General features: G+C 35.9%; 1 protein-coding gene across 2 annotated transcripts in view; it reads right to left on the reverse strand.

Moving 5' to 3' along the window:
* HLTF (helicase like transcription factor) overlaps positions 1-21,114 on the reverse strand; it is a gene marked incomplete at both ends in the record, with an annotated part of 53,469 nt that overhangs the window by 21,034 nt on the left and 11,321 nt on the right. The window contains 9 exons of one of the 2 annotated variants that reach the window (XM_084231779.1): positions 94-232; positions 2,160-2,303; positions 6,215-6,312; positions 8,172-8,258; positions 10,698-10,742; positions 11,130-11,209; positions 12,606-12,699; positions 13,932-14,004; positions 16,850-16,945. In XM_084231779.1, the coding sequence (XP_084087905.1) occupies positions 94-232; positions 2,160-2,303; positions 6,215-6,312; positions 8,172-8,258; positions 10,698-10,742; positions 11,130-11,209; positions 12,606-12,699; positions 13,932-14,004; positions 16,850-16,945 (856 nt within the window). The remainder of the gene's footprint in view (positions 1-93; positions 233-2,159; positions 2,304-6,214; positions 6,313-8,171; positions 8,259-10,697; positions 10,743-11,129; positions 11,210-12,605; positions 12,700-13,931; positions 14,005-16,849; positions 16,946-21,114) is intronic. The other variant, XM_084231780.1, reaches the window with a different exon arrangement.

A 21,114-nucleotide genomic window follows, 5' to 3' on the forward strand; every position in this document is an offset into this window, starting at 1 on the left:
TCTATAATTCATTTTGAGAAAAACTTTTTTGTCAACTTGAAATTTACTAACTTACTGATACACTATTTGGGAAACGTGTAACGCTAGCTTTACCTGTCAATACCCATCTTCTTTCTGCTTCTAAATCAAGTACAGCTTTTGTCTGCTGAGCATTTGGATTTCGTATGGCATGTCCTTCATCCAGAATCACTCTTAGCCACCTTATGCTATGTAATGGACTATCACCTTTAGTCTGAAATAAATGTTTCGTTTGAATTAAAAATACAGTAAAATAAAATAGCACATTATAAAATTAGTTGTTTTTATTCCTTACTATCAATACTTCAATATTCCTTACTATCAATATTATCAATACACAGCAGATACTAGTTTAGATACTACGTACCTTGAGTTGTTAATGTTTACAAGTTTGTATTATCATTGCTCTTATTTTACAGATGAGAAAACTGAAGCACCAAGGTATGAAATATATTGCTCAAATATCACAGCTGGAAATGGCAGTTAGCTAACATTCAAACTGATTTAGTCTAGCTTTCTCTTGAGACCTTGCTTTAGATTACTGTCAGTTGTAAGAACAATGTGAATATGACAAAATATTATCTTTCATGTAAAAGTTAATGTTCTTATCAGAAGAATGTAATATTGTCAATAACCAATTCTTAAAAACATTTTAACTTAAAAATGGAATTAGAGGATTCAAACAAACAATTAAAATTCAAAAAGAACTTGTGAATTTCAGTCACAAAAAGCTTATTTTTATACTAAGATGCACATCAAATAAAATTACTATAATAAAAAATAATGAAGAGCCTATTAAAAAATAGAATTTATTTACAGATTAATGTTATTTAATTATAATCCAAATAAAATATTTTAATGCCAAGCATTCCAGTTAGAAAATATTCTTATATTATCTAAAGTCTAATCTTGTTTTTGCAAAATATTAAAATTTTTACTTGTTTCCTACATATTCTTAAGCATTTAAAAGAATGATGATGGCTCATGGGTGAGATGGTGGTGGGAAAGCTAAGGGGACTACAATGATGTAAGAAAAACACAAAGAGAAAAAAAATTTCACGTGTACTTATGCATGCGTAACATTAGATGAAAAGGTCTTTACCTACTTAATATTACATTTTTTCAACGCCATTATCATCACCCTCCCACTATACTTTGGTTATTATAAGTGCTGAGAAATACAAATTAAAATTGCATGTCAGGAGCTAAGTGATGTGAAATGCTTACTCCTAAATATTTAATAAACGTGTATCAAACCTAAAAGATATCAAAGGGGTTACTAAAAAATAAAATACAATTACATGGCAATTCCCAACTCAAAGCAAATGAAATGACAACAATACAGTTCAAATAAAATTATGATGAACTTTATCAGTTTATTTAATACCAAAAATGCATTATTTGTGTTTAACTCCTGTTTTTCAAGTTCAAGAAATTAAAATAAGAAAAAGAGCAACAGTATAGGGGCCTCCCTGGTGGTACAAGGGGTTAAGACACAACCTCTGAAGCTATCTGCAGCCACTGAAGCACAAGTTCCATCTACAGCCAGGGAGTTACCCACATGGTGCAGCGGACCTCTCCTGTCTCACCTGCTGCTCCCCTCAGCAGTGTTTTCAGTCCATCTGCTTGTTCTGCTCCCTGCTCTGTCTCTGGTGAATCCTCTCACTCACCCACACCTCTGGCTTGTACCCCACTTCTTGTATGCATAAATAAGTAAATCTTTTTTTTAAAAAAAGCAGTAATATAAAGTATGAATTTTAGGACAATTTAGAAATCTGAGTTATACTGTCTCAAGTTCAACTTTTAAAATCTCTGTATTGGGGCCTCCCTAGTGGTACATGGGTTTAAGCAATATACTATGAAGCAATCCACAGCCTCTGCAGCAAGAGTCAATCCCCAGCCGGCCAGGAAGCAAACCATATGGCGAAGCAGACCTCTCCTGTCTCTCCCACTGCTCCCCTCAGTAGTGTGTTTTATTTAGTCAATCTGTCTGTTCTGTTCCCCACTCAGTCTCTGGTGAATCCTCTCACCCGCACTCCACCCCAACATCTCTAACCTGTACCCCAGCTCTGGTATGCATAAATAATCTTTTTAAAAAAATTTAAAAATAATAAAATCTCTGTATTATTAGCAATACTTACTCCATAGTCATGAGTTAAAATATTGTATGTAGTCAACACAATATCCTGTCTTGAAAGCAATGTTGGGTCTCTAATACGGTCAGGACCATAATAAACATAAAAATTCAAGTGTACATCTGATTTGATATGTTGTCCAAATTGGTCCTAAAAGAAAATTGGAAATAATTTTAATAATAATTAGTTCTATATGTGTATAAAAAGTGTTGTCTAGGAAGAAGTGGCACACGTCAAACTTAAAATTATGTAAGTGTTCTGAAATTTAATTTAAAATAATAGGAACACTAACAAACAAAGTAACAGTATATAAATTTAGCCTGGCTCTACGAATAAGCAGTCACTTCATTTCTAGGCATAAAAACCACCATGCTTCTTTATTAGTCCTTTGAAAATTTAGCATTTTATCAAAAAAAAAAGGGGGGGAGGGATCTGTCCCCAAGGGGCTGGCCTAAAAAAGAACACTGTGGGGGGCCTCCCCTGGTGGCTCAGGCAGTTGAGCACAGCACTGTGAAGCTGTCCGCAGCCTTTGCAATGCTGGTTGGATCCTGGCCAGCTGGCGAGGGTCCCACATGGAGCAGTGGACCTCTCCTATCGCGCCTACTGCTCCCCTCAGTAGTGTATTTCAGTCAATCTGCCTGTTCTGTTCCCTGCTCTGTCTCTGGTGAATCCTCTCACCCTCCTGTGCATCTGGCCTGTATACGGGTTCTTAAAAAAAAAAAAAAAAGAACAGAACACTGTGGGGATTCCACAACTGAACTCAGGTACCCACAACACTGGCAAGAACCTTGAATCTCAAAGCTATTCAAGGGACAGTAGGGAGCTTCTGTGTTCTACTAACCCTTTGCAGTACCAGCTGTCTGATTAATTAAACAGGTGCAAAGATAACAATCAGAAAATCTACCACTACTACAATCCATAAAAACTGAATTATTAAGAGAAAGAAAAACATAGTACAAATGCTGAAGCAAAAATACCCTGAGAGGAGTCTTTATCCAGTAAACTACAGAAATGACTGAAGAGAAGTTCAAGGTAATTGTAACATTTATATAATTCAAAAAAAGAAGAGATACAAAACCCAAAGGACACGAAACAGACCAAGAAAATTGGAAGAAGTTACAGTTAGAAGTAAGGGATGTTCAACCTCCCTTTTAATCAGGGAAATGCAAATTAAAACCACACAGAGATACCACCTTACCCCAGTTAAGAATGGCACATATCAAAAAAACAAGCAACAAATGTTGGCGAGGATGTGGTGAAAAAGGAACTCTCCTACACTGCTGATGGGAGTGCAAACTGGTCCAACCACTATGGAAAGCTGTGTGGAGGTTCCTCACTCTACTAAAAATGGAACTACCATTTGACCCAGCAATTCCAGTACTAGAGATCTACCCAAAGGACACAAAAACACGGATTCAAAAGAACACCTATATCCCTGTGTTTACTGCAGCACTATTTACAATAAGTAAATGCCCAAAAATAGATGACTGGATCAAGAAGATGCGGTATATATACACAATGGATTATTACTCAGCAATCCAAAAAGATAAACCCATGCCATTCACAGCAATGCTCAGTGAAATAAGCCAGAAGGAAAAAGAAAAATATCGGATGGTTTCACTTATAGCAGGTATATAGGGGAACCAAATAAGACATCATTGTAAAAAAAAATAAATAACAGTACAAAACACAACAAAGCAAAAACACAATTATAAATCAGACACATATGCAGGGGAGGAGGAAGAAGAGGGATCAGAGGGAGGGAGGGAGGAACACGGGAGGCTGAGGTGATGGTGCATGGGTGCACTGGTGAAGAAAACTCTATGGGGACTACACCTGAGGGGGTGTGGGGAAGCAAATATTATTTAAAAATGAACAATGATGTAAAAAAAAATTTTAAAAATTAAAAAAAAGACGTAATGGAGCTAAGAAATACTACAATTGAATTTAAAAATACTACAGAGGGCGTCAACAGTAGATAAACACTAGCAATGGTAATAATTAGTAAGCCTCAAAACATAATGTTGGAGAACACGCAAACAAAATAACAGAGAAAAAAAGGACTAAAACAAATAAGAGCCTTTTGGGATAACTTAAGGAAAAATAACATCTGTATCATGGTGGGGACCGGTAGTTCCCCAGAAGGAGAAGAGAAAGGCACAGAAATTCATTTAAAAAAATAATTACTGAAAATTATTTCTGAGAAAGAAGCCAGATATCATGATCCAAGAGGCCCAAAGAGTTCCAAACAAAGTAATACCAGACAGACATGTACCAAGACACATTATAATAAAGTGGTAAAAAGCCAATGACCAGGACAGAGTATTAAAAACACTAAAAGAATAAAGGGTAACCTATAAGGGAACAGCAATGAGACTGTCAGCAGGCTTCTTTTATTTTTTTTTAAAGATGTATTTATTTATTTATACAAGAACCGGGGTACAGGCCAGATGCACAAGAGGATGAGAGGATTCACCAGAGACAGAGCAGGGAACAGAACAGGCAGACTGAGGAAGTACAGTGCTGAGGGGAGCAGCGGGCGCGACAGGAGAGGTCCACTGTGCCATGTGGGACCCTTGCCAGCTGGCGGCGATCAAACTGGCGCTGCAGAGGCTATGGACAGCTTCACAGCGCTTCACTCAAGCTCAACTGCCTGAGCCCCCAGGGGAGGCCCAGCAGGCTTCTTTTAGAAACATTATAAGCACAAAGGAAATGGCAGGATATATTTAAAGTATTTAAACAAAAACACTGCTAGCACAGAATCATTTATCCTGCAAGACTAACATTCAAAACAGAAGGAAAAGTAGAGGCATTTCACTGGAAAGCAAAAATTCAAATAATTATCAATGCCAAGCCACACATGAGAAAAGCCTTAAAGGGGTTTATATTATAAAGCAACAGAACAACAAATACAGAAATAACACCTAAATCGTCATGGAGATAGAGAATAACAATGCGGCCCATCAGAACCAAAAGGATACCAGAACATCCAACAGGTCACAGAAACAGAACATCATAACTAACCTCAGCAGAACCCGCAAACAAAAAGAGATGTAAAACATAAGACAATGGAAATGGAACTTAAGACTTAAGAAGACCCAAAATATTGCAAGACAAGCCAAATAAAACTGTAACAAGATGGCAATAAGCATTTATGTCTCAATAATCATATTCAATGCAAATGGCCTGAATTCACCAGTCAAAAGATAGAAGTGGTAAAATGGGTTTCAAATCAAAGTCCAACTTTCTACTGTATATAAGAAACCCATTTTACTAACAAAGCACAAACTTAAGAGTTAATAGCTGTAAGACAGAAGTACAAGCAAGTGAAAACAAAATTTATAGCAAACTAAAAAAATCAAATAAAACAGACTTCCAATTAAAAAAAAAATGCCTTAAAATTAATGACAAAGAGGATACAAGCTACCAGAATCTATGGATGCAGCTAAAGTGGTCCTAAGAGGGAAGATAGATTAAAAAAATAAAATTATCAACTGTTTAAGGATCTAGAGCTTGAAAAGCACACACATGAGCACTAAAAGTCCGAAATTTTTAAGACTATATCCTAGCTCCATCACCTATTAGCTGAACAGTCTTAGGCAAGTTACTTTACTTCTCCTGTGTTACTCAATTTGATAATAGTCATTAAGAATGTATGAGAATAATCTATGAAAAGGACTTAGGGGAAAACAGCATTTCATTAAGTATTACAAATTGTTACAAAAGCCAAGTTATACTTACTGATTTCTTAGAAAAGAGATTACAATAGTTTGTAAATATGCTAAGAATCATATGTTACATACCCTATCTACTGTGGAGAGAAATGGTAGCGGCAGAAGTACAATCCAAATTTTATGACAGTATTATTGATGTTTCTTTATTTCTGTTATAAATCCCCAACTGAGTATACCCAATTCACCTAACAATTATTTGAACTTAGATATAAAATGCAGACCAAGCATATTTCTTGGTCATCCTAATGAATGACTCTCTAACAGAATATATTTTATTGCATGACAAGTATTAATTATATCACATTTTAAAAGGGCTTCAATACTTACAATCCAATTGCTTAATACAGAAAGTGGACAGATGATCAGTGTTGTTCTTGGTCTCCCTTCCACATCAATTTTCTTTGAACATTCTACTGAAGAATCTCCTGAAAAAGTGAATCAGTTCACAATTTTTAGGTTTTTCCCCCTCAAATATGAATTCAAAAAAAAGATAATAATGTAACTCTATGAAAAGAAAAATTAGGAAGGATTAAAATGAAGCAGATGGACTTCGGTTTCCAGTCATGATGAAGTAAAACACTAGATTTTACTTCGCGACTGGAGGCAATTAAAAATTCACATAGCAATTTATGAGTAGATTATGAGTGGAAAAAGGCACAAGAATTTTCGATTATCCCCTGACATTTGCTAAACCATTCCTATTTATTCTTTAAGATGAACATTGTTTCATGCAGTTTTCTGAAGCTGAATTAGAATTAATGTAGTGGACAGACTCCAAAAGATGGCCCCCAATGATAACCACTTCCTGAGACCCAACCTTTTGTAGTTCCCACCCACACTCTATCAGGGTTGGTCTGCATAACCAACAGAATATGGTATATCACTTATGAGCTTAAATTATAAAAGATGCAGCTTCTGTTTTAAGTGCTATCTCCCTCTCTGATCACTCACTCCTGGGGAAGACAGCTGCCAATGTTGCAAGGGCATTCAGGCACCTACACAAGGATGCAACGCAATTTTATTTTCCATTCCCTAACTGGATAGCATTTACATTATTTCCAATATTTTGGTATAATAATGTGGCGGGGGAGGGGGGAGTTGTTTCCATGTTTCTTTGTACATGTCTACACAGAGTGCTAGGTGGTACTACTTGCTCTCCATTGTAACTGACATCTGACACTCCCATCCAGAATGCATGAGTTACTACGGCAGCACAATCTTGCCTATACTTAGCAGAGATTTTTTTTTTTAATGCTTATAAATATGGTGGACAAGAAGGTATCTCCATGTTCCCTTAATCTGTAGTTCCTCAATGATTGAGTCTGAAAATCTTTTCCTAATGTTCATTAATTACTTGGGTTTTCTTTACATGGACTACATTAATATTCTTTGTGCCTATTTACCTATTGTACTGTGTATTTCTAAATGATTTGCAGAGAATTCTTTACATATTCTAGATACTAATACTTTTTAAGTTACTCATCACAGATAATTTATTCAGCCTTATCTCTTTTTACTCTATTCAACAATCTTTTTCTTATGAGACTTTTTCCTGATGATTTTAAAGAAACCACTATTAAGAAAATATGACTTCATTCTCCATTCCCTTTTTTTGCCTATTCGGTTTTCTTCCAGAAGCACATTTATTTTGGTTTTATCACAGTTATGATTTACATTTCTCTCTTGTATTACTGCTATGTGTCTGCAACAGAAAGCGACTTATTTGTGTGAATTTAATTCTATCTTCCTTGAAAAGTCCACATTTCTTAAAATTTCAAAAATTAGGGTCCAGAGTCATCAATTTGAAATGCCTATATTGACTAGTACTGCCTGACTCTTAGACCAAAAGTCGGCTTTTTCATTCAGTGTTAAGTATCAAACACACTATCCTCCCTTTATTGTCTTCATATCATTTACCACTTAAAATTATGTTCTACTTGCTTATTTTATTTCCCTTATCAATAGATATAAATGTCATGAAAATAAATTATCTGCTGTATCCCCAACATGTACAACACTAGAAGAAATTACCTCTGGTACTGAGAGGAGTAAAAGACCTCTTTCCCATCATATTTTCGACCTAACTATAAAACAAACAGACTAGAAAGAGGTACTAGAAGAAAAATACATGAAAATGTACTGCCTTTTGAAATGGGACTTGTTTGCTTTTTTTCCTACATTCTAAACTTCTTGTGAAACAGTTTCACAATTTTTGTCATTTATACTTTTTCTACTGAGAAACAGAACAAAACAAAAGCTAAAAAAACCCAGCATATTTACTAACCCTTTTTCAACATTTTCTTTTTTGTTGCAGGGGATGAAATAAGGGTGTATGCAAACTCTCCATCTTCCCTAACTTTAGAAGATCCTGCTGAAGAAAACAGACAGTGTTATTAAGATATCTGAAAACTAATTCTCTCTATGCTTAGGTATAGGTACAATTTCTAAGACTAGGGAATATAATACCACACCCACTCTAAGAGCTTCTATTACCAAATAAAAATAGTATCTAGTAATCAAAATTGCCTTTTCCAACACTAAGTATATATTTCCAGTTCAGAAAAAGAATATAATCATTCATGATGTATCAGTGCTTTTTTTGATGAAGAGATATGAAAGTAGGAGCAGTTGCATGCAAAGTCAAGTCACAAGGTACATGGGCTCCTGAAAGCCATCCTTTGAAGTTTTGAAACCAGGCATTGACTGGTTATAGTTACAAAAGTCTAGGGGCCTGGGCCTCCCTGGTGGCACAATGGGTTGAGCGCAGTGCTGTGAAGCTGTCCACAGCCTCTACAGCACAGGTTTGATTTCTGGCCCACCATGGAGATTCCCACACGGCACGGCAGACCTCTCCTGCCTCACCCGCTACTCCCTTCAGCAGTGTATTTCAGTCAGTCTGCCTGTTCTGTTCTCCACTCTGTCTCTCGTGAATCCTCTCACCCTCCCACGCCTCTGGCCTGTACCCCAGTTCTTGTATAAATAAAAATTAATCTTCAAAACAAAAAGAAATTATTAAAAAAAAAAAAAAAAAAGTCTAGGGGCCTCCCCCTGGTGGCACAGGGGTTAAAGACAGCACTACCAAGCTACTGGCAGCCACTGCAACACGAATTCAATCCCTGGCCAGGGAGCAGCCCACATGGTGCAGCAGACCTCTCCTCTCTCGCCCACTGCTCTCCTCTGCAGTGTAATTCAGTAGATCTGACTGTTCTGCTCCCCACTCTCTGGTGAATGCTCTCAAATCCCACATGTCTGGCCTGTACCCTAGTTCCTGTATGCATAAATCAATCTTAAAAAAAAAAAAAAAAGAGATGACATCTTCTTTCAGTATAAAGCTTTTTCATCTATATTGAAAATTCAGTGAGTATAGCCACCTTCATGTATTATGTTGCTTAGTGTAGTCACCTATCATCTATTAACTCAGGTAGATTTTCTGGATAACTTGCTATACCTGCTGCTTCACCTTGCACATGGAGATGGCTTCTTAAACATCATGAAACAACCTATGCTAACTTCAACCTTTTCTTTTGGCGCTTCCTTGGCTTTTGCAGCCTTCACAGAACTGAGAATCAGGGTCTCGTACTTGATTCAGCTTTAGCTTATGGGAATGTTATGTCTGGTTTGACCTCCTTCCACACAATTTAAACTTGCTTCATTTTAAGTAATAATGCTGTTTTGCTTTCTTATCATTTATGTGTTTGCTGGTATAGCACTTTATTTTCCTTCAAGAATTTTTCCTTTGCCTTCACAACTGTTAGGCACAAAAGGCCTAGCTTTTTCCTTTTTTTTTTTTTTAAGTTACTTTTTTTTTATTTAAAGATTTATTTATTTATACAAGAACTGGGGTACAGGCCAGAGGCGTGGGAGGGTGAGAGGATTCACCAGTGACAGAGCCGGGAGCAGAACAAGCAGACGGACCGAAAACACTGCTGACGGGAGCAGCGGGCAGACAGGAGAGGTCTGCTGCACCATGTGGGATTCTCCCTGGCCGACCTGGAATCAAACCCACACTGCAGAGGCTGTGGACAGTTTCACAGCACCGCACTCAACTCCCAATGCCACCAGGTAGGCCCATAAGGCCTGGCTTTTACCTTATCCCAGCTTTTGAAATACCTTCCTCATTATGCTTAAGATTTCCACTTTTTTATTTAAAAGGAGGGAAATGTGACTCTTCCTTTCACTCAAGTAAATACTTAAGAGGTTATTGTAACCTTAGTGACAAAGAGAGAGAGATGGTCGGAGGGGAAGACAGGTGGTGGGTAGAGCAGTCAGAAAACAACATTTATCGATTAAGTTCCCCATCTTCTAAGAGCACAGTTTGTGGTACCTAGAACAACTGACAGTAGTATCATCAAACAGATAGTAAGGATAATGAAAACATTTGAAATACTGTGGCATTTACCAAAATGTGACACAGACACCAAGTGAACACATGCTATTGGAAAAAAATGTAATATAAAAATTGCAATAGCTGTGAGGTGCAAGAAAGTGCACTTATTAAAATGAAGTATGACTACAATTTCTACAGATACAAATAAGGTTTAATTAAAAGTCATTTTACGAATAGTAAAATGCAGTAAAAAAATTGTTTTGTTTAAACTTGGTTTAAACATTATCTCTTAGATTTTAGTTTGAAACTCTTTCAATTTGTCTCAGTCATTTAACACCCCTTAGGACATTCATGAATAGTTGAAATATTAGCAGCAAATTTAAAATCTACTACTAAAGAATTCAAAATTGGAGAAATAGAAATCAATAGGTCTTTAATTATATTTAAAATGTCAACTACAGGGTTTGAGATGTACACACATACCTTTTACTCTGCTTTTGGCATCTGTCTGTGTATTTTTCAGTTTGCCTAAAAACAACCAAATATAAAAATGGTCACATTAAAAAATCAGAATATAGGGCTTCCCCGGTGGCGCAGCGGTTGAGTGCTGGGTTGCAAAGCTGCCCGCAGCCTCTGCAGCACCAGTTCGATCCCCGGCTGCTCCCCGGCCACCGGAGGAGGGTCCCACATGGCGCGCAAACCTCTCCTGCTGCCCACTGCTCCCCTCAGCAGTGTACTTCGGTCCTTCTGCCTGCTCTGCTCCCCGCTCTGGCTCTGGTGAATTTCTCACCCTCCCGTGCTTCTGACTGTACCCAGTGCTTATATAAATAAATTAAATAAAAAAAAATCCACTGTAGTTAAAAAAAAAAAATCAGACTATACCACACATTATCAAATCAACTCCATTCATATTACCTTTCATTTTCTGTGGCAATTCACTTGTTTCCATTTCCTCTGAATCACTACTTTCAATATACTGAACAGCAGTTTTTCTTCTAAAATTAAGAAGATAATATAAACACTTGTAATAAATGCACTACCAATACTTTTGTCTTCCCTTTTTTTTAATTTCAAGAGAAATTTTTGTTTTGACAAATGAAAGTGTCATTTACTAGAAGCATTTTGCTTCCATACTGCATTAACTACACAAAATATAGTACCATTATTATTAAAATGTATTTGAAAAACTAAACTATTCTAATAATAATTTTTCAACACTAAATATTTGATAATTCAATTACATGAAATTAGAAAAGAAAATGACACCAAATATCAACTACATCTAATATAGTGTCTAACTGGCAAAAATTGTTTCACAGTGAAAAATGTCAAGTTTTGTGCATAGAGAGTATAATATAATGGTTAAGTGGCTAAGAATATTAAACTCTGAAGTCAGACTGTCTAGTTCTAAATCCCCACTTCCCTACTTATTATCGGCTAATAGTCCTCAGTTTTCTCATTTGGAAAACAAGAATAAAAATACAATCCACTTTTTAGGATGAAGTGCTGTTACTATATGCAAAATTCCCTTAGAACAGTATATATGTATTACCTATTGTATTGATTATAATTAGTTTTCCTTGTGTCCTCATTCTTATTTCTGTGTTCTTTGATATGATCTTCTCTACCTAATAGTGCCCTATTACTCAGGCTCATAGGTAGTTTAGAGTTGTTAACAGTCAAGTTCTTGAAGAGAAGGAACAATGAGTCCTCTTTTATGTTCAGTTCAGACTCAGTAGTAATGATAGAGAACAATCAGAACAATTAACAAAGCCCCAGTTTTGAGTTCTCTATTGGTAGAAGAGCTAACAGAGAGACTCATTTTGAGGTCAATCTATTAATATTGACGGTAAATATAATACAATAAAAGCCAATATTTAATTCAAAAAATAGGTAAAATTCAAAGATAATAGATTCAAGTTGAGATTTGAGGGACCCAATTCCCCCTTTACGGTTTACATATGTTAACATTAATACTCTAAGTAGCTTTATCATGTCTTATGGTAAAGGAAAAGTGAGAAAGAATTGAGATGAACAAAGAATGGTTTTCTAAAGTGATCCACTAAATAAATATCTCCTCAGATTCATTAAAAAAAAAAACCCTTTTGAAGTCTCAACTAAAACAAAAAAAACATGAGGTAGATCTTAGTTCTTAGGTGAAACAAATAGAAAAGACAAAAGTGATAGAAAGATCACTGATTACTAAAGATTACAAATTCACAGATTAGTATTACCCTTTTTCACTTTTAAAATGTGTCCAAAGTCACAGTGATATTGGCAGTTTCAAATCTAAGATTATATCTGAAAGAACTACATAATTGAGGCATAATAGTACAATCTCAAGAAAGAATTTAAACCAACATTATATACAATCAAACCATAAGAGCTTACCTTTTGGGGCGGAAGCTAGATAATTCTGACTTGGGACATTTATTCTTTTCCTTGATATCTGAAATACTGGGATCTCCACTACATCTAGAGCCTTCTATTTTAAAGAAAAGGACAAATAGAGTATAAATGAATTGTCCCCTAATATCCTTGGTTTTTCAATGCAATAATTCAACTTTCTTAATAACTCACTCCTCTTCCTTCATTGAATCAGCCAGCTACTATTTCCTAACCTACTATTTTTTTTAATGCCAAAAAGTATAAATTTTTGTACCCAGTCTTTTCCCCCTGTAGTCATTTCAACCAATAGTCACACTGAATTTCCTGCTGGACCAAGGCAGCTCAGGGTTGCTAGGGAAAAAATGAACAATGGGGAAACAAGCAATAATCTGACTTTACATTTTCAAATTTCAGCTGTTGCCTATGCCACTTAGCAACTCTTACACGTTACCATACAACTTCCTTATCCGCTCACTAGAATAATCTAAACTACACTGGATCTTTTGCCTAGATTTTGAATTCCTTATATTCCAAGATAATGACTGACCACAATTTAGAAGAAGGTATCACCTTTTATAAAAAATTCCCAATATTTGTACTTTTTAATTCTATCAATTACCTAGTTATTCTCAATCTCATTTCCTTTCCTTTTAATTCCAACTAATCATACCAATTCCCTCCTGTTCTTAATTATTCTCTTCATTGCACCAAAATCTCATCTGAATCCATGGTTTTTCTTAAAACAAACAAAAAAAAGCCCTTAATTCTGCCTCCCTTTCCAATTATTTTTCTATTTCTCTCTCCTATTTCAAACTTAGCTAAATAAGTAACAGCACACAGTTTTTATTTCCAATTCTTTATCTACTATTCTAAATGTCTAAAATATGTTCAAACCAATTTTCAGAAATTAAATTTTAATGGTCATTAAGGGCAAAATCCAGCTATATAACTGCTAAATCCAGAGATCCCTTTTCCTTCCTTCTGACTTCAAAATTTGACTCCAACCTATTCTGTTCGCCTTATATGCTGTTATCCATGCACATTACATTATAAATAAAGTAAGATTCCAGAATAACACTGATTTTTTTTTAAGTTGTTCTTCAAGGGATTTCTTCCACATCAACCAGCTCTTTCTCAGCTTCTCAACTGGTATCCGAATGCCCAATTTCATCATCACCTCCGTGATGAAATTTTTTTCCTACCAGGACTCATGAGATTCTTCAGAGAGACCCAAAATACTCATATAATACAAGGTGGGAGCTAGATTTAAATCACTGAGTTGGAAATATCTAAATCAAATATGGGGTCATGTTCAAAATTAAAGTTTACCTTTTATTAGTCCATCTGCCTTCTCACTGTTGTTTCTTTCAAGTTTCATAGACTCATCCTTAACACTACATTCCTGGATGAAAAGGCACACATTTCTTACATAGTACTGTTGTCAATTTTAAATGAATTCCAAAGCATCCTATATTACATAGTTCTATTTTACATAATAAAGACTAGATTGATACCATATACTGGAGCGATGGAGGGAGAGGAATTAAGAGGAAAAATACATAAATTGATCAAAATTTTTTTCACAGCTATCTCAAAAAAGAAAGCCAGTCTTTACCTCTCCAAAAGGAATGCAAAGTGTAAACCTCAATTATAAATGGTACACTAGCTACTGTGAGAAACATGTATGAGATGGAATTTATTTTAGAATTAGGACTTTTCACATTACAAACTTTCAAACCAAGAGTCTCTACTCAGTAAATAACAGATTATTAATGAAGGTACCATCATCATCCTACTCTCTGGAAATCCCAGGGTAGGTGGATACAGTAGCACTGACTCTATATAGAGTGCCACCTCTCTTTATCAGGGATTTTCTTGCCAACCCTGACTTTTTACTTTTCCCTACATGTAACCCCTCCACCTTTGTTTCAAATATTCAATTTATTATTTGACTTGTTTCTTTAGGCAGGAGTACAAATGAAATTGGACTTAATTACATTAATTCTTTAATTTAAAAAGATAAATAGGTGACAACATCATATCGTGAATCAAAATTTCAGAGTGGAGATCAAGGCTGGTGTGTAGGAATAAACGGTAATTTCTACTGAGAAATGAATAACAAAGAATATGTGATTCTAGTTTTAAAAAGAATTATAAGGGCCTCCCTGGTGGCGCAGCGGGTTGACCGCAGCACTGTGGAGCTGTCCTCATCCTCTGCAGCGCCAGTTCGATTCCAGCTGGCCAGGGAGATTCCCACATGGTAAGGCAGGCCTCTCCTGTCTCGCCCGCTGCTCTCCTCAGCAGTGTACTTTGGTCCTTCTGCCTGTTCTGCTCTATCTCTAGTGAATTCTCTCACCCTCCCACGCCCTCTGGTACTATTCCCCAGTGCTTGTATAAATGAATAATAAAAATCTTAAAAAAAAAAAAAAAAAAGGAATTTTAAGCATCTTGTAAGATCCCATTAAGTTTCAGTAAAAACTTGGTTGGAAAGGGCCTCCCCTGATGGTGCAGAGGTTGAGCACTGGGCTGCGAAGATGCCTGCAGCCTCTGCAGCGCCGGTTCAATCCCGGTTGCTGGGCAAGGGTCCCATATGGCGCGCAGACCTCTCCTGCCGCACCCGCTGCTCCCCTCAGCAGTGCATTTCGTCAGTCTGCCTGTTCTGTTCCCCGCTCGGGCTCTGGTAAATTCTCTCACCCTCCCGCACTTCTGACTGTACCCAGTGCTTGTATAAATAAATAAATCCTTTAAAAAAAAAAAAAAAAGTTGGTTGGAAAAAACACTTATCCTGTTCTACTAATCTGAGCTAAATTATGAATTACAAATACAAAAAATACAATATTTTTAGGGACATGTAAGTTATTGTAGATAATGAGGTTTTTAAACCATGAGTTCCAACAAACACTTGTTAAAAAAACTTTTCATCAAATAGTCTTCCCAATCTTCTTCAATAATTAGTACATAACCTAAATGTTTATGCACAAATGATAACTTTTACAATATTCTTTATATTAAATGGTTTTCCTCAGTAAGCTCTTCATAGAGTTCAAAAATAAACTTTCAACCACGTACAACCTATCAAATCATACTACACTCTAATGGAACTTAAATGAACAACATTCCACTTAAGTTTGAATAGCAGTCTTTCTGAAATGGTGGGATTTTCTGGTATAGTAAAATCTTCCCTGGAAATCACATTTTCAGCCTAAAGTTCAACTAATGCAGCAAGCTAAATAAAGCATTCTTATGCACAACACTTTAAATACATGACTAATCTTGGGAATAGAAAAGGAAAGTTTTACACATAATTGATAGTTTTTCAATTGATAATTGACACTAAAGCTATAAGTAGTACTAGCTCCATTAGAACAGGGTGTAAAGCACTGGACTATTTAGGGTAGTGAACTGAATCTCAGATTCTAATAATTAAATTCCCAATAAAAGGAGTTGCATTCTTTTCTCCTTTGCATTCTCAATAAGCAGTGGCAGAAAATTGATATGCAGCCTCTCTGAAAACTAAAAATCTACAATAGCAGTAGAGTCCAAAAAAGATACTTTGTACACACCTTCCACTTAGTTTTTTCCTACAATAAGTTCTATGGATTTTTAGCTGAGAATGAAAAGAATTTTTCAATTCTAGTAATAATTATTTTCCCTACTAAATGACTTAAATTCTTAGAGGCTAAATATTGTATGTATATATGTACATTTAATATAGATTAGGTATCAACAAAAGTCACCCATATTATCACTAAGACATAATTACTACTATAAACATTCTGGCACAGAGCGTAACTACAGTTATAAACACAACATCAAAACTTGTACTTGGCCTTCTTTTTAAAAACAATCAATTTGAATGTATTCTTCAGAAACAGGATTTTCTAGTTGCATGTTAAATTTCATAGCTATATCATATTGTAACTGTTAGCTTATGAGATGCTTCAAACTTCCTACCTTTACAATAACTCTGAGGGAAAACATTTTAGACTTATATCTTTAGGGAAAAAAAGCATTTCTGGTAACTTCTATACATAGCTTCTTTGAAATGGCATTACTGAGTCACATTTTAAAACTTCAAGGCTTCTAAGAAGCATTACCAAACTGCCCTCAAGAATGTGGTAAAAGAAACATGAGAGACACATCTCTATAAATACTATCATCAAATTTTTGGCAGTAACTTTTTAATGACAGAAAGACTTTAAAATAAACCAGAGACTTCAGAGAAAATACACTTATTAGCACTTTACCTTCTTTGGTTGATTCTTTTTAATTCTTTCAACAGGAAGAGGCTTGTCATCATGAAAGTTTGTAAGAATTACTGCAATAGCTGTAAGAGTTTTGCCCTTTAAAATGTTTTAGAAAACATAAATGGTGAGTTTTTTTAACTAGTTGACTAGAGAACATTCCAAAACAAAGTAATCAAATATTTTAAAATCAAGTAATAAAATATCAAATGGCACTCAAGGGCACAAAAGTGAACTATTACATTACATAATATAAGTAAACAAATAAATAAACAAACAGTATTTCACTGATTCAGGTAGAAAAAGCTTTCCTGTATTGCACTGCTAGAAATTATTACTCTACTAAAATGCTATAATAACCATCTTCATTTTAGTTAAGTTTATTTTAATGAATTATTCTAAGATTTTACATGTAACCCTAAACTAATAACTTTACCATGATAATGTAACCATTGGCTTGCTAATTTTAAGTTAGTATTCTAGTAGATATATGAGCTAATCATTTTATTAAGCTTATTTAAGGAAAACACCAATGCTTAAACACTATAATTTAACTTACCAATAAAACATAAAGGACATATTTCCTGTGTTTTTCTCATTGGAAAGATGTGAGTTTTCACTATTTTCCATTAATTAGCACTACAGAAATAAATCTTCAGCAATTTTAAAGTGTAACCACAGATGGTAGGGGATCTCCAGGATCCTTAAACCATATGTGCAGCCAAAATTATTTTCATAATACTATTAAGATTTAAGTCATGTTGCTTGCTATCTGTAGTAAAACCACAAAAAGCCCTGACAGGTAAAATTGGTGGTGCCTCAGCATGAAACAAAGCAGATGGCACTACTGGGATGTCATATTCTTACCTACTCTTAATACTACTCATAGAAAAAATTTTTTTCAAAGCCAGTTTCACTTTAAGAATGTTCTTGATACAGGTTTACTTTCAAATTAGTGTTTTTTTTTTGTGTCTTCTGGGCAGATTCCCACAAGTAGAATCACTGGGCATATGGTAGATTCGATTCTAGTATTTTGAGGAACCTCCACACAGCTTTCCATAGTGGTTGGACCACTTTGCATTCCCACCAGCAGGATGAGGGTTCCTTTTTCTCCACATCCTCACCAGCAATTGTTATTGCCAGTTTTTTTTTTAAATGGGCCATTCACCATTGTGAGGTGGTATCTCATTGTGGTTTTGATTTGCACTTCCCTGATTATAAGTAATACTGCACTCCTATGTTTATTTCAGCACTATATATAATAGCTAAGATATAAAAACAACCCAAATGCCCCAAAACAGAAGAATGGATCAATATGCGCTATCTACACAATGAAATACTACTCAGTGATCAAAAAAGAATAAATTCATGCCATCTGCAGCAACATGGATGTAGGTGGAACAGATTATGTTCAGTGAACTAAGTCAGAAGGAAAAAGAAAAATATCAGATGGTTTCTCTATAGGAGGATTATAAGGAAAGTGAATGAAGGGTCCATGTATCTGAGACATACAGAGGGGGAGGAGGAGAGCAAAGAGTCAAAACAGGGGCGAGAAGAGCTCAATGGACTACGGTGATGGTTCACAGGTGCCGTGGTGGGAAAAATATGGGGACTACACCTGAGAGGAGAAATCAAGTATTGCATAAAAATGAATAATGCAAAAAATAAAAATATTTTTAAAAACGAATATCCTTGATGAAGTAGTATACATCCCTTTTTTTAGTGTTCTGTATAACAAATGAGAAGTACATATAAAATACTTTAGTCGCACACCAAACCATGAAAGCCATCCTGAAAAAGTCCCTGTGAGACTGAATTGCAAGCTCAATTAACTGCTATATATCATCAAGCATCTACAATTTTTCTGGCATCACACTTCTACTTGAAATAATGATAACTGGTTATTCATGATTAACATTTTCTTGAAAAGCAAACAAACTGTAGTTATCATCAAATGCTAACAGCATTTGATATAATGATAAAATATGAGCTTTCGGTGAAAATTACAATGTCAGAAAACTTGTATCCAACACTGTAAGCTGAGCACTTCCCAACTATTACTGCTTTTCCATAAGTTCAATGGTAATATCAATGATAAATTATTGATATGGTATACTGAAATGCATCAAAATTTGAGTCTGCATAATTAAATGAACCAGTATTTTCCAAATGAGTAACATCTGACGTTATACAATCATGCATGGGTAAAGTATCCACTTAATGAGCCAAGTATACCAAAGAATTCTAATGGAAGGGTATAAAATGCTAACATACATGATTTTAAGTTTCACATTATAACTTTAATCATTTATTTTAAGATTTATATTTTTTATTTATACAACAGGTGGGGTACAGGCCAGAAGCATGAGAGGGTATGAGGATCACCAGAGACAGAGTGGGGGGCAGAACAGGCAGACAGACCAAAAGCACAGCTGAGGGGAGCAGCCGGCGCAACAGTAGAGGTCTGCTGCACTCTTTGGGAATCTCCCTGGCCAGCCAGGAATTGAGCCCACTCTGCAGAGGCTGCGGACAGCTTCACAGCGCTGTGCTCAACCTGCTGCACCACTGGGGAGGCCCTATAACTTCAATCTTTAATAACACTTATTTTCTCAAATCAAAGAATATCTACAAGTACATAAAAAGGCTATTAAAATACTCCCTTTCCAACTACGTATTTTGTGTAAGAACTAGTTTCCTTTATATAATTCAATTAACACACTACCTATCACAACAGACAGAATAAAAAATTAAATATGAGAATCAAGAATTAAAAGAATGTGCAAAACTGTAAAACAATCCCATCTTCTCATCAAAAGTGTTTGGTTTTAGATTACTTTTCATTTAAAAGTATGTTATACTGGGGCAGCCACATGCAGAAGTATGAAATTTAACTATCTCACACAACACAAAAATTACCTCCAAATGGATTTAAAAACTTGAATATAAGACCTAAACCCATAAAACAGAGAAGAAAACATAGGTGTGGGTAGCTCCTTGACATTTCTCCTGGTAATGATTTTCTTGGCTCTGACTCCAAAAGCAAAGGTAACAAAAGCAAATATAAACAACTGGTACTACATCAAACTAAAAAAAGCTTCTGCAGAGCAAAGGAAGTATCATCAACAAAATAAAATGGTAACCTACTGATAGGAGAAATATTTGCAAGTCATATAACCAATAAGGAGTTACTATCCAAAATATATAAGGAATTCATACTCAATAGCAAAGTATTTGTTTTAAAAATGTGTAAATGTGGGCCTCCCCTGGTGGTGCAGCAGTTGAGCACTGGGCTGTGAAGCTGCCCACAGTCTCTGCAGTGCAGGTTCGAACTTCGGCTGCCGGGCGAGAGTCCCACATGGCGCGCAGACCTCTCCTGCCGAGCCCAGCTGCTCCCCTCAGCAGTGTGTTTCATCACTTTGCCTGTTCTGTTCCCCTCTCTGGCTCTGGTGAATTCTCTCACCCTCCCACGCTTCTGACTGTACCCAGTGCTTGTATAAATAAATAAATAAATCTTTAAAAATAAAAATGCGTAAATGTGAATAAACATTTTCCAAAGACATCCAGTTGGGTTAACAAGATATTTGAAAAGATGTTCACCATCACTACTAAGCGAAATACAAATCAAACCACAATATGAAAATATTACTTCATACTAGTTAGAATGACTTATCAAAAAGAAATGTGTTGGCAACTATGTAGAAAAAAGGGAAACTGTGCACTCTTAGTGGGAATGTATATTGGTGCAATCACTATGGGAAGTAGAAGGAATGTTCCCCCCAAAATAAAAATTACAACTACATATAATGCAGTAATTCCAATTTCAAAGAAAACAAAGAAGTTAATTTGAAAAGATACATGAACTCCCATGTTCACTGTAGCATGCCAATATCCCAGATAGGAAAACAACCTATCTGTCTCAATGGATGAAAGGATAAAGAAGCTGTGTTATAGGGCCTCCCCGGTGGCGCAGCGGCTGAGCGCTGGGTTGCAAAGCTGCCCCGCAGCCTCTGCAGTGCCGGTTCGATCCCTGGCTGCTCCCCGGCCACCGGAGGAGGGTCCCACATGGCGCGGAGACCTCTCCTGCCTCCCGCTGCTCCCCTCAGCAGTGTGCTTCGGTCCTTCTGCCTGCTCTGCTCCCCGCTCTGGTGAATTTCTCACCCTCCCGCGCTTCTGACTGTACCCAGTGCTTGTATAAATAAATAAAAAATAATAAATCTTTAAAAAAAAGAAGCTGTGTTATACCCATATAATGGAATATTATTCTGTCA

This window comes from Talpa europaea, assembly GCF_964194135.1.
Source record: "Talpa europaea genome assembly, chromosome: 4".
In the NCBI taxonomy this organism is placed as follows: Eukaryota; Metazoa; Chordata; class Mammalia; order Eulipotyphla; family Talpidae; genus Talpa; species Talpa europaea.